At 43.5% G+C, this 11,980-nt stretch overlaps 1 protein-coding gene across 8 annotated transcripts in view; it reads right to left on the bottom strand.

Annotated features, from left to right (window-relative positions):
• The window catches only part of shank3a (SH3 and multiple ankyrin repeat domains 3a), a 222,227-nt gene that overhangs the window by 6,006 nt on the left and 204,241 nt on the right, over positions 1-11,980 (bottom strand). For 4 of the 8 annotated variants that reach the window (XM_062421367.1, XM_062421366.1, XM_062421369.1 and 1 more), the window contains 5 exons: positions 9,131-9,211; positions 8,396-8,523; positions 8,117-8,222; positions 6,891-7,417; positions 4,700-6,789 (listed from right to left, as the gene is read on the bottom strand). In XM_062421367.1, coding sequence (XP_062277351.1) covers positions 4,700-6,789; positions 6,891-7,417; positions 8,117-8,222; positions 8,396-8,523; positions 9,131-9,211 — 2,932 coding nt within the window. Of the gene's footprint in view, positions 1-510; positions 546-1,162; positions 1,215-3,819; positions 3,867-4,699; positions 6,790-6,890; positions 7,418-8,116; positions 8,223-8,395; positions 8,524-9,130; positions 9,212-11,980 lie in introns of those variants that run through there. The other 4 variants (XR_009925326.1, XR_009925325.1, XR_009925324.1 and 1 more) reach the window with 4 other exon arrangements.

Here is an 11,980-nt window from a genome sequence, read left to right as displayed (position 1 = left end):
AAGAGGATGAATTGTACTAATACAAACAAACTGGTGATGGTTCTTTAGAGGAAGGGATTTCCAGTTTCTTTTGCTGGTACAGTGTGTGCTGGGTTTTCTACATTTGACATCAGACCCTCTTTTGAAAAATAACAGGAGCATAAGTTTGTGCCAGTGTAAAAGTGACTGAATACCAATTACTGATCTAATAAAGGAAATGATTTTAATAAAAGTGAAGGGGGATGGATTGGGGATTACAACTAATGACAGTTTTGTGTAGCTGCGTGCAGGCAGAGAGAAGCAAAAAGGAGAAACTTGAATGTGTTAAAGAGTTGGTGTTTCATTCATGCATGTTAGCAAATTTCTTATGTTTTTTAAAACTGCATGTGTTTAGGACTTTTCATATGAGTGGGCTTTATTTGAACTAAGGAGAGCAATGGAATAAAAGTAAAGCTAAGTAGCGCACAGGTTGGAAAAATGATCAGACTACAGGGAGCCGACGGATATGAGATGAGCTCCATGCGCACTTACACAGTCGTCCTGCCCTCCTGGGCGCACAGTCAGTTCTAGACCAATCAGATCAGAGCAGCAGGGCGGAGCATGCAAGGTGAGCAGAGAGAGAGCAATGGGAGAGAATGTTAGCATCACTCCATGAGACGCAGCCTGCCAACCAGACATATAATCTGCTTCATCCAACTCTGCTTTCTTTGACATGCTTCATGTATGTGAACAAGTGTGTGCATGTGATTGGATGGTTGTATGCACATGTGCATAAATGTGTGTGTCTGTGCGTGTGCTTGTATTACAGGCATGACAATGACAGCAGAGTTGGCTTCAGCACTGGAAGGTCTGACTAGTGGGCAACATGAGATAGAAATGAGCACACTCTTCACATATCAAAAACAAACAAACAAAAAAAGAAAAACAAACAAACAAATAAATAAACAAAGAGGAAAAGGAGGGCACATGTCCTTTGACTTTTTTGGTTGCTTTTTCATTCAAGCTGAAATGATGTGGACTTAAAGAACTGCCATTCTTGTGGGCAAACATGCATTTATATATGTATTATGCATAAGTAGTATCTCATTAATTTACATTTGCATGTGTGGCCCTGTATATTAGAGATGTGTGTATGTGTTACTATTATATTCTATTCTGTTTTAGCATTGTCTAAGAAACCTACAGAGTCCAATAAGCAAGACAGTCAGGGACCATGGCCATCCTCAACACAATCACTGAAAAACAAAACAAAGTTATGCAAATTACATGAACAGAGAAAAACAGAAAAACCAAAGGGCACAACTGAAAGAAAATGAGAACCACATGTTTGTAAACCACCCAATGCTATGATACACAGCATGTGAACACGGTGAATACAAGACAAAATTCAGCAGCATGTGTGGTTTAAATGGTGCAGATAGTGGATGGGGTAAGTGATGGTGACGCATTGCAATTAAGATTGCAGGGATGTCTATGTTATATGTGAAATGCTTCAGTGGATGAGGAGAAACAAATGCAGAGGCACAGAGAGAGAGAGAGGGAATGAGAAATAATGGTGTGCATGATCATCTTTGTCACAGCTGATGGAAATCTGTCAGGATGGAGACGTTGGAGATGACTTTGCATAATCTCAGCAATGGTTGTACTGATTGAGCCCAATCAGAACATGATATACTGTACTTGCCATGCAGGGCTCATGATGTTGTGAAAGATAATATATTTGGCTGTACATACATACCAAGGACTGATTACGAACTGATACAGTAACTTCACATTTAATTTGTTGTCACCCAACAACCAGCAATGCATTATTTTAAGGGATGAGCGATCGTTTTGACCCAAATTATTTTGGTAACTGACACTAACAGATACTAATTTATGGTACAATACCAGTAAAATGATGGGATTGCAAAACATGCTTACTGGATATATAAATGTTTTATAATGCCACATTTTTAAAACCTGATGTTCTAAATACATGACAAAGCTACATTTACAGAGGTATTCCAGGTAAAGATATCAAGAAGCAACAGCAAAAAGTAGCTAAGGACGTCTGTTGACACCAAATGACGCTGTCACTCCCATGTAGAAGGCAGCATTTATGGTTAAAAAATATTACCATCTACCAATGTAAGTCGGCAAGTAAGAATAACTAGAATAACTATGTTGATAAGTCCTAGAAAGAGCTTCCATTGTTAGGTACATTTACTGAGATAGCTAATTTATCTGACATGATATGTATATAGAAAAAATGTGAGGCTTTTTATTAGCACCTCTTTGCATATCAATGAGATGAAAGGATTGTGAAAGAATCAGAACATCTTTACAATCTTAAAATTGTCTCCTCATATCTTTCAGCTTTTTATCAGCAGTTTGCTTGTGAACATGAAAGCCAATTTCCAAAAGAAAAGTCTGGAATGAATTTTCCACCCTCCATTAGCAGAAATGAGGATGGGGGGATAAGAAAGGAGAGAAGCAAGACTAAGAAAAAAATCAAACTCAACTGCATCTAAGGAGTGCCTACAAATTACCGAAGTCTTTAAAAGCTACATGGTAAGATCTAGACTGATAATTTACTGTACTGAATAACTCTTCTTTGACCGAAACAATACATTAAAGCTAACATCAATTAGTGTCAATGTCATGGCTGGGTGAAACTACAATGGACATCCAAAAAAGGCAGCATCTGTTCTGCAGACATCATTACAAAGGTATAATGTATGCTTGTCAGACATTTTCTTTCTCAGATGAACACCCAACCTGCCTTGCTATTGAAACACAACCAGGCTGAGGTTACTGTAGATTTTGAGGCAAAGTCTGAACAGATGAAAGAAAATCTACATTGTTTATTTGATAGTTACTCCACATGGAAATTCAGGACTTTGTCTGGCAATCATTGCCAAGATGATGAGGGGATGGTTTCACATGACTTTAGACATGGCACACCATTAGTTCAGTCATGTTCAAATATATCTGAAAATACATCCTTAAATCTTTGAGGTTATCACTGATAATCCTGTAGGATGGGAGACAGGGATAAGAAGGAAACTACAGTTTCTGTTCTTATCAAATTATATCAATGATATAAGGGTAGCGGATATAAGGATGTATCCCTGTATGTATCATTTAAACAAGGACTTTGGGATAAGCTCAAGGAAAAGCTGGGAGGGTAGCTACGAGCAGGGTTGTAGGTTAGAACCCAACAGTGAGACTGTGTGTGAGATGAAGAGAGGCTTTCAGGAAGTGCATGCCTCCAGGCCCTGTTACCTTGTTTGCACCAGTAGATAACTTGATAAAACACACACACACGCACACACACACAACCACACACACACACACACACACACACACACACACACACACACACACACACACACACACACACACACACACACACACACACACACACACACACACACACACACACACACACACACAGTAACACTAACTTATTGACCACCACTGTCTAAGGTATGCACTGTACAATACAAATAATTTAACAAGAGGCTGAGGACTATAGTTGTAACTATGGAAACAAGTAGCAGCTTTTATCCAAGACCAGAGACATCCGTTGTAGTACTACCAAATGTTTATCTCTAAAACCAGTCATTTCTCAAAAACATGGCACTATCGACAAATACTTTATCTTCTTTTTCATTAATTGGGTTCTAAAAAAAGAAAAGTGGCAGTGAAGGAATCAGGTGATGCAAACAAGGTAACAAATAATATATAAAAAAAGAAAAATACATGAAACAGTGTATGTAAAAGGGTTATTCTCTCTTAGAGGGATTAGTTGATAGGCTTGTTAGGAAAAGATATATAAAAAAAGCTTTAGTTTACCCTAGGGGCTATAACCTTAAGGTTTACTCTCTTCGGTGTCCTCAAATCTGCAGAAATATAAAGGACTTCATTGTACTTTCAGGCATGTGTGTGAAAAAGAAACCCACAGATGACAGACAAAAAACACCCCTGTGCTTCAAATAATACAGGTGTCACTGTGAGAGAAGAAAGTTTGTCTTTTCATATTTGCTTGTTGCAATATACAAAAAAAGCATAGCACATATTAACAATTGTGTCATACTAACATTGCAAAGCTAATTCTTACAATGCTGGTGACCTCTGATCTCATTATCACTTACCATCATGGTGGACAGGTTTAAATATGAATTCATCTGCATATTTTAACGTGTATAAAATCACAACCTGCGCAGAAAAGAAAACCTAATGCCACTGTCTTTAACACAACCTCCAAGGATCTTTCTATCCGGAGAAATGCTGAATCTATAATAAGATATCCGACAAAAATAGACTCTAAGTGGTTGTCTATAAAATATGTTGACTTTTGAATAATATATGAAAGTCTCTGTGTTTGCAGTCTCTCTTCAAGGCGGCTTGTTACTGCAATAATCAAGAGGGATTATCCACCGTAGACATAAATAAAGTTAATAAATAACAGAAATATAACATTTTGAGGAACAAAAGAAAGGATTTTAACTAATACAATATGACAAGAATGCAATTTTATTTATTTATTGAATTGTGAGACCCTTTTCTCTGAGGCTGGGCACTGGAATTGCCTTAGTTTGCTGACTGATGTCTCTGCCATCGTATGAGTAAAAGATATGAATGAAACTTGAAAACGTTACTCTTTATGTCCTCATTTGTTTTGTCTGAATGTTGGGTAAAGTTTTGCAGTACATGTTACTTGCTCTTGTCTTACCTGGCACCTGCCACAGGCGACTTTCTCCCAGGGTCCAGTGATGCTCCCAGTGGTTCCTCTCCCAATGACCTAGTGTCTTTATTTAGTTGCTGTAGTCGTGAACTGAGCTCCCCCATAACAGATGGTTTTGCTCCGTCATCTGCACCCAGCCCCAGTCCGAGCCCACCTATATTGCCCAAACTCCCAATACCTAGTCCCACTCCTGGCCCACGGGGCTCCACTGGGTCTCCCCATAGCTTGGACCTCCGCTGAAAGAGGTAGCGCGGCTTGGTGGGAGCTAGTCCAGTCACTGAGGCTGAACCACCTGAGGGCAGTCCAGCTCCTCCAGCCGCAGCAGCAGCCAGGGCAGCGGCCTGTTGCTGTGATAGCAGCTCGCTGTCAGAGCTCTGCTTCAGCAGAGGGTCCCTGAAGGTGACGGGGCCTTTACTGCCTCCTATCTGGGACTTGAGTCGGGGCTTAGGAGGCACTGGCGGCTTGTCGAGCACAAAAGTCTGCCCGTCGGCATAGGAGGTGTGTGTGGTGTGTGTGTCAGCAGGCTCGCCGCTTTCTGAGGACAATGTGGACATGCTGGAAACCGTGGAGACAGTGCTGGTGGTCTCGAGATGGTGGTCTCGCTCTCTGTCGCTGGAGCTGCGTGTGTCAGCCTCCTCCACGCCTGAATCAGCCGCAGAGCCAGACTCGCCCACTGGTGGGGGCTCCAAAGGGTCAGAGGGCTTCCCTGAGACAGCTGCTGCACTAGTGGGAGGTGGGGGCTGGGGAGACTGAAGCTGAGTGGGGGTCACAGTTGGGGTGGTTGGGGTTGAGGGGGTTTGGGGAGTTGGAGTTGTAGGGGTGGTAGGAGAGGTGGCAGGTTTAGTTGGGGGCCCTGGCATCCCCTGTGCCTTTGCCAGCAGCCCATTAGCAAACTCATCTGGTGGCGGGACGACTCCTATCTTACGTAGCTCCTCTCGTGTTTCCTCATCACTGGAGGTCAACATTGCAGGGGGCAGGGTCACTGTGTATGGATCCACATCCTCCTCGGAGCTTCCCTGAGCCAGGCTCTTCTCTTGGGCTGGGCTAGCAGGACGCTGAGTCTGAGGCTGGGCCTGGGAGACTGTGGGACTGGGGGATTTTGCCCGTGGACTTGGAGATTTACTGGGCTCTGTGGATGCTGGAGCAGGTGTTTGTTCTAGCTCTGAATCTACCCCAACTGCCTGGCCATTACTAGTAGCATGGACCATGATCAGCCCTGCTGTCTTCTGCTGCGAAGTATCCATAATACTGATCAACATACTTTTCTTATCCTCTAGCCTCTTCTCCTCCTTCCTCTCCTCTACTCTGGCCTCCATCTCTTGTCGGAATGATACTGTTGACGGTGATGTGGTCCACTGTGATTTGGTGGTCTGAGGAACTAAGATTGGCGTCGGGGAGGTTCCAACTCCATATCCCGCTGCCTTGGCGCTTTTAGGCGAAAATGGTGGAGATGAGGGTGCCCCTTCCCCATGCGGAGACTCTTTGGTCTGAGTGTCAATGAATATAACGCCCTGGCCTAACCGCTCCTGTTTAGTCCTAGGCTCTGGGCTGCTAGTTGGGCTCTGAGAGGTCAGTGCCCTCTCCCTTGCGGCCAGCGCAAGAGCCAGTGGTGAGTTTGGGTCCAGAGGCTTTCCTGTGAGTGGATGGATAAAGGTGGTCCCACTAGGTGAGGGGCTCAGAGCCAAGGCAGGAGGAGGCAGCTGACCCAGCTCTCGTGTGAGCATGCGCTCATCGATGGAGTGAGACTGGGTCAGAGAGGGAGCCTCGGAGCTGGTGGTAGATGCCCCCTCCATGGTCCCAACAGAAAGGAAGACAGTGGATTTCCTCCGTTCTTCTAGGCGACGCTCACGATCCTTCACTGCTCCAGCAATTGCCGCAGCAAAGGGGCCCTTACCCTGAAACATCATCTCTCCCTGGGCACGTAGACGCTCTCGCTCAGCCATCAGCTGCTGCTGGTAGTAGTCTACACGGCTGGTGTGTGTGTGGCCGTGAGTATGTGGGTGTCGTCCTGAGGGTGAGCTTTCGCGGGAGTGGGTAGCAGCTAAGGCCAAACTAGCTTTTTCTTGTGCATCCTCCACCTGCAGTAAGACAACAAAAAAATCAGCCAAATATTTCAAGAACAAAGGGTCTTTGACACTCGAGCAAAACTATCAGGTCATTTTTTCAACATATAACCCACCTGCAGTTGCTTCACCAAGGGACTTTTCTTCCTCTGGGGCTTTGTGGGTGTGTATAGTCCAATGCTAAATTGCCCCACATTGGCATAGGGGTTGTCAATAACCCGACCCTTCCTCTTGATTCGCTCAGGTGGCGTAGCAGCAGAAGGACGGGGAATTTCTGTAGGTTCTACAGGTAGATGGGAAGAGTCCTGGAGGATGATCATGGACCGGGCTTTTTTCTGTCTCTCAATGTGTGAGGCCTGCCGCTGAGTGGCCTCATAAGGCAGGTCCAACGAGGAGGGCTTGAAGCTGGAGCGACCTCCAGGCTCATGGCCCTGACTCTGGGTCCTGGATGGAGGAGGAGGGGGGCAGAAAGCTGGAGGAGGACCAGTGTCTAGGTAATAAGGGGGAGGAGGGGGTGCTGTTTGTGGCGGTGGAGGGATGGGATGGGGTTGAGAGTGGTCTCTGAGGCTGTCCGTCATAGAGGAACTGCGGGGGAATCGGTGCTCACCTGCCAGGGCAGACAGCCGATCCTCCTCAGTGGCACCTGACGAGGGAGGGAAGAGCACTTATCATCTGGTGATGGGGATTAGACTCAGGACACTTTTAAACCAGTCTAGCAGGTCCACAGCTGCTTCATAAGAAATCCAGTGTAATTCTTCTATCTGTAAATCTGTTAACTTACATAGTTAATAATGTTTCAGGTGTTTCAAACCTATCTATACAATGCTAATTATTTTTGACTCTCATAACAATTTATTCAACATACATTCACTGAAAAGAAAACAGGAAAAAATGTTTAATAATACAGTGAGTATTAATAATGTATGTGTATATCTACTTTTGAAACAGGCTCTATACTTCAACATCTGCTCTGCAATTCAGTTTCTGTGAACATCCAATAAGCACATTTGCACATTCAGAACATGTAATGCAATGTATATACGGATTTGTAACAATGTAAACTGTCAGCACTGGTTACTCTGTCAAGTTTTGACAATGGGAATGGGAACTTTAAGTTTGATTGATGGGGATGCAACTTCAGCCTCAGTACTTTCTGTTTGTTGTACCGCTAATGTCTAAATGCTTTTCTTTGGTGCTACAGTGATCACATTTATAAAAAAGGAATGACGCTTCCTTATCTTTTATTTTCTACATGTTAAAAAATTACCTATAAGCATACTGTACATAAGATACACTATCATTCACCTTATTTGAAAATTTACAGGATGGGTGATTGTTTTACCAAAAGATTTGGTCCTGGACATCCCCTTAGGTAGTGGTATATGACCTCTCTCCATGCCTGGGTGAAGTCCACCATGTAGAGTCATCCCTTGTCTCTCAAACAGTGACTGCAGCAAAACAAAACACAGAGATTTTAGCGGTGGTTAGTGGTTGTTTGTTGTGTATCTCCAGGTGTTTTTTTAGTACATAATGTGTCAGGTTGAGTTTGTATGTATGCCAGCATAGAGGAGCGTAGTGGCATTATGCTGTCTGCCAGTGTGCTGTGTGTAGGTGCACTCACGCTGATTTCTGCTGGTGTTATTCTCCTGCTGGTAGGCCGTTGTTTGACAGTGGCTGCTCTGTAATCTGCCTCTGAGGGTTGAGAACGCAACATAGACTCCTGGGATGCCAACATCTCATCTAGTCTCTCTGTTGAGGAGGAAATGAGCCAGAACCAAATACTGAGACATAAGACCGAGGAAACGTTGTGTCATCATTTCTGACATTGCTAACACAGTAGCGAATAAACTGATTAAAAAGGCACGTCCAAAATTTAGCTGACACTGCAGAGTGATGGCATGCTGTAGAGTATATTACAAAATTATAGCACTATCTCTATGCAAGTTCACTGTGTTTCCTTGATGACCACTGGGGAGTATGTGCGAAGGGTTAAGGCAGACAGGCATAGGAAGAAAAAAAATGTGGAGAAAGAGAGTTCACATGTTCCAAGTGTTCTGTGCTGCTGCTCTAATCAACACTGCTTAAACTGACACAGCAGTGATAAATCATCTTTATGACATTCAGACAGGTGTCAGTTTCTTGCCTCAGACTCACCTCCTCTTCTCCTCCGAGCAGAAGCTTGGTGGGAAAAAGATAGCGTCAGCAGAGGAGGGAAAATGACAAGAACTAGCCGACAAAAGTAACTATTCTAAAAGTTAGAAGACACACCAAGTTTTAATGACAAAGGGAAAGCAGAAATGTGACAGAAAAGAAGGAGGAGAGTGTGGAGTTTGCATGCCAGCTCTCTGGCACTCACCCAGTTCCTCCAGCTCAGCGGTCATGGACTTAGAGCGCAGTGTAAGGGTGGTGCTGGGAGCTCTCTTGGGTGGCGGGGGAGCTGTGGAGAAAAGGCATGGTGTTGAGGATGAAGTTGAGGGGGATGAAAATCCTTTAGCTTTGCGGCTCATTGCCCTCCTGGCATCCCCCAGACGTCGAGCCCATCCCGTCTTCGCTACTTTGATCTGGTCAAATTCAGATGAACTGGACGCCTCACACTTAGCCAGGACCTTGTTCAGGCTACGGTTGGAGCCCAATTTCTTCATGTTGCTGTTTGTGCGATGGCCAGTATATTTGTCAGATTGTCTCCAAGACTCTCAGTTTTTTTGTCTTTGTGCTGGAAAAATTTCTGTCTGTTGAGGAGCCCAGAGGCAGTAAATGTACAGCTCAGTCCTCTCTGTAACATCCCTAGTTTTCTGAATCCTCCAATTACACACAGAACAACAGAATTTGCCCACCACAATAGGCAGAATGAGTAAAATGAGCGTGGCGAGGAGAGGGAGAAAGTCGTCCATCTTACTTTTAATATGCTGGCTGTCTGGAATTTAGCAGGTGTGCATCAGACAGAAACGCACAGACACACTGGCTTAGACACACATACATATCCTCCTACATGCAGAACCACATGCAGATACACAGAGAAAACTCCCTGAAGGAGGACATAATGACATGTGGGCTCACAGACGAAGCGATGACAGTAAATTCAACAGTTAAAGAGAATGATATGCTGCAGACTTTATATCCCAGAACTAATGGGAGCCTCGCAATCCTACTTTACACACAAGACAACTGGCTGTTATCATCCCACTCAAAGCGGTAAAACATATCTACCGAATGTTAGCTCAAAATGCATACTGCAGAGTCACAGGTTTTAATAAACGGCTTTATATTGGTTACAATAAACACTGTAATTGACACAATTACAAAATAATCCTGCAATGAATATAAACATGGCAGGTTTGCGGTTACAATGCAATGTCATGCAGTCGGATGGCAATCATAAAGCCATATACAGCAGCAATCTCTACATGCTACGACAAACCAAGTTTCCTAAGAATACCCCACAGTCCGACTTGATCAGCGCGCACTCTATTCGATCAACCAGCTTACACTCAATGCGCCACTGTAGAGAAATAGATTTCCAAATCCCAGAGATGCTCCAGTGCCTTACTAGAGCCTAACTATCCTGCTGTCGTCAGCAGCTGCAGATCTAGTGTACATACGCCATCCTGGGTACAGTCCATATCAAACATCTTCATTTCCTCACCAGTCTGCACATTCTGGTACAGTAGCGGTGAGCAGAGGAGATGGAGGAGGATGCAGAAAGAGAGAGGAACAGAGACAGAGTCAGAGGGAGAGAGAGAGATGCTTTTGCTGTAATGTAATACTTAATTCAAACATGCAGTGTAGTCACCATGGCAACGGTGGCAGTAGTGAGCCTTGCATGGCGCAGAGAATGTGCGTTTTATGTATGTGTGTTTGCTTACGAGTCTGTGTGTGTCTGTGCATTTGTGTAAAGGTGCGGCACAATATGCAGAGTAAGTCCCAAAGGAGGAGCAGTGCAGTGAGAGAGGGTGTTCAACACAGCGCAGGATGTAAAAAAGACATTTAGGAGAAGTTTGAAACAGGACTGAAGAATCCTGTTCTCCCTCAGCTCTAAAACACCAGACATACTCCATCTTGTCTACAGCTGCTCGCACTGTTTGTCTGTCTTCACTTGAATCTGTATGCCCATTTTTTCAGTGATTCACAATAGAGGACCCATCCAGAGCTGCAATGATTAATATATAAATCAATAAGTTGCCATCTATTAAATCAGGTGCCAACTATCTCAATAACCAATCATTTGGAAATTTGGAAAAAAGCCAACATTCTCTGATTTCAGCTTCTCAATTGTGAATATTTTCATGATGTAATGTAAATTGAATATTTTTGGGTTGTGGAGTATTGTGGACAATCAAGCCATTTATGATGTCACCTTAGGCTCTGGGGGAAAATGTTTATTTTTTCTGACATTTTATGTACCAAAGCTAACCTAATGATTAATCAACAAAATAATCTACAGATTAAAATGAAAATAATTGTTATTTGCAGCCCTAGACCGACCACTGTCTGTCTGGCAACTGACATCATTCCCTCCAGCATCTACTGATATGTCTTTGGTACCACTGGCTTAAATGCAAGCTGAAATGAGCTCCAATGGAGGACAAAGTGAAATGGATATGAGCTACTTATTAAAGGTAAAACCTACTCCAAAGAAAAAATATTGTGCATACATATTTTCATATTTTTTCCAAATTTCCAACGTTATGGGTTTCAATACACAAATGCTTAATATGTTCAAAGCAAATAAAACAAATCCAATTATGTCAATTTAACCTTGATTTCATTTTTACATTTTTATAAATTTTACAATGTTTTCAGACTGACATTAGCAAAATCAAGGACAGATACAATAGGGCCTCACACTGTTCAGTGCTCGGGCCCTAAATATCTAGAATAATGATGGATAGTGTCTAACCAGGGACTGGATTTATTCAAATGAGAAAGAAAGACAGCAGAGGTGAGCAGGAGAGACAGACAGAGAGAGACCATAAGGCCTCGAACAGCAGGATTTAGTTCATACAATGCTGTCCCAATGAAACTAGGTCAACCCATTTATCACTGTCTCTGTATCTCAATAATTGCAAAGGAAGTGACCACTCTACTGCACGCACGCACACACGCGCACACACACACACACACACACACACACACACTGTAGTGCAACTGCAGTGTACACAGTCCTGAGGTCATAGTGCCAGGACTGTGTGGGAACTGAGTAATGGTG

Source organism: Scomber scombrus, chromosome 6 (genome assembly GCF_963691925.1).
Source record: "Scomber scombrus chromosome 6, fScoSco1.1, whole genome shotgun sequence".
Lineage (NCBI taxonomy): Eukaryota > Metazoa > Chordata > Actinopteri > Scombriformes > Scombridae > Scomber > Scomber scombrus.
Note: the sequence above shows the minus strand (reverse complement) of the source record. Positions and strands in the feature narration are given on the sequence as shown.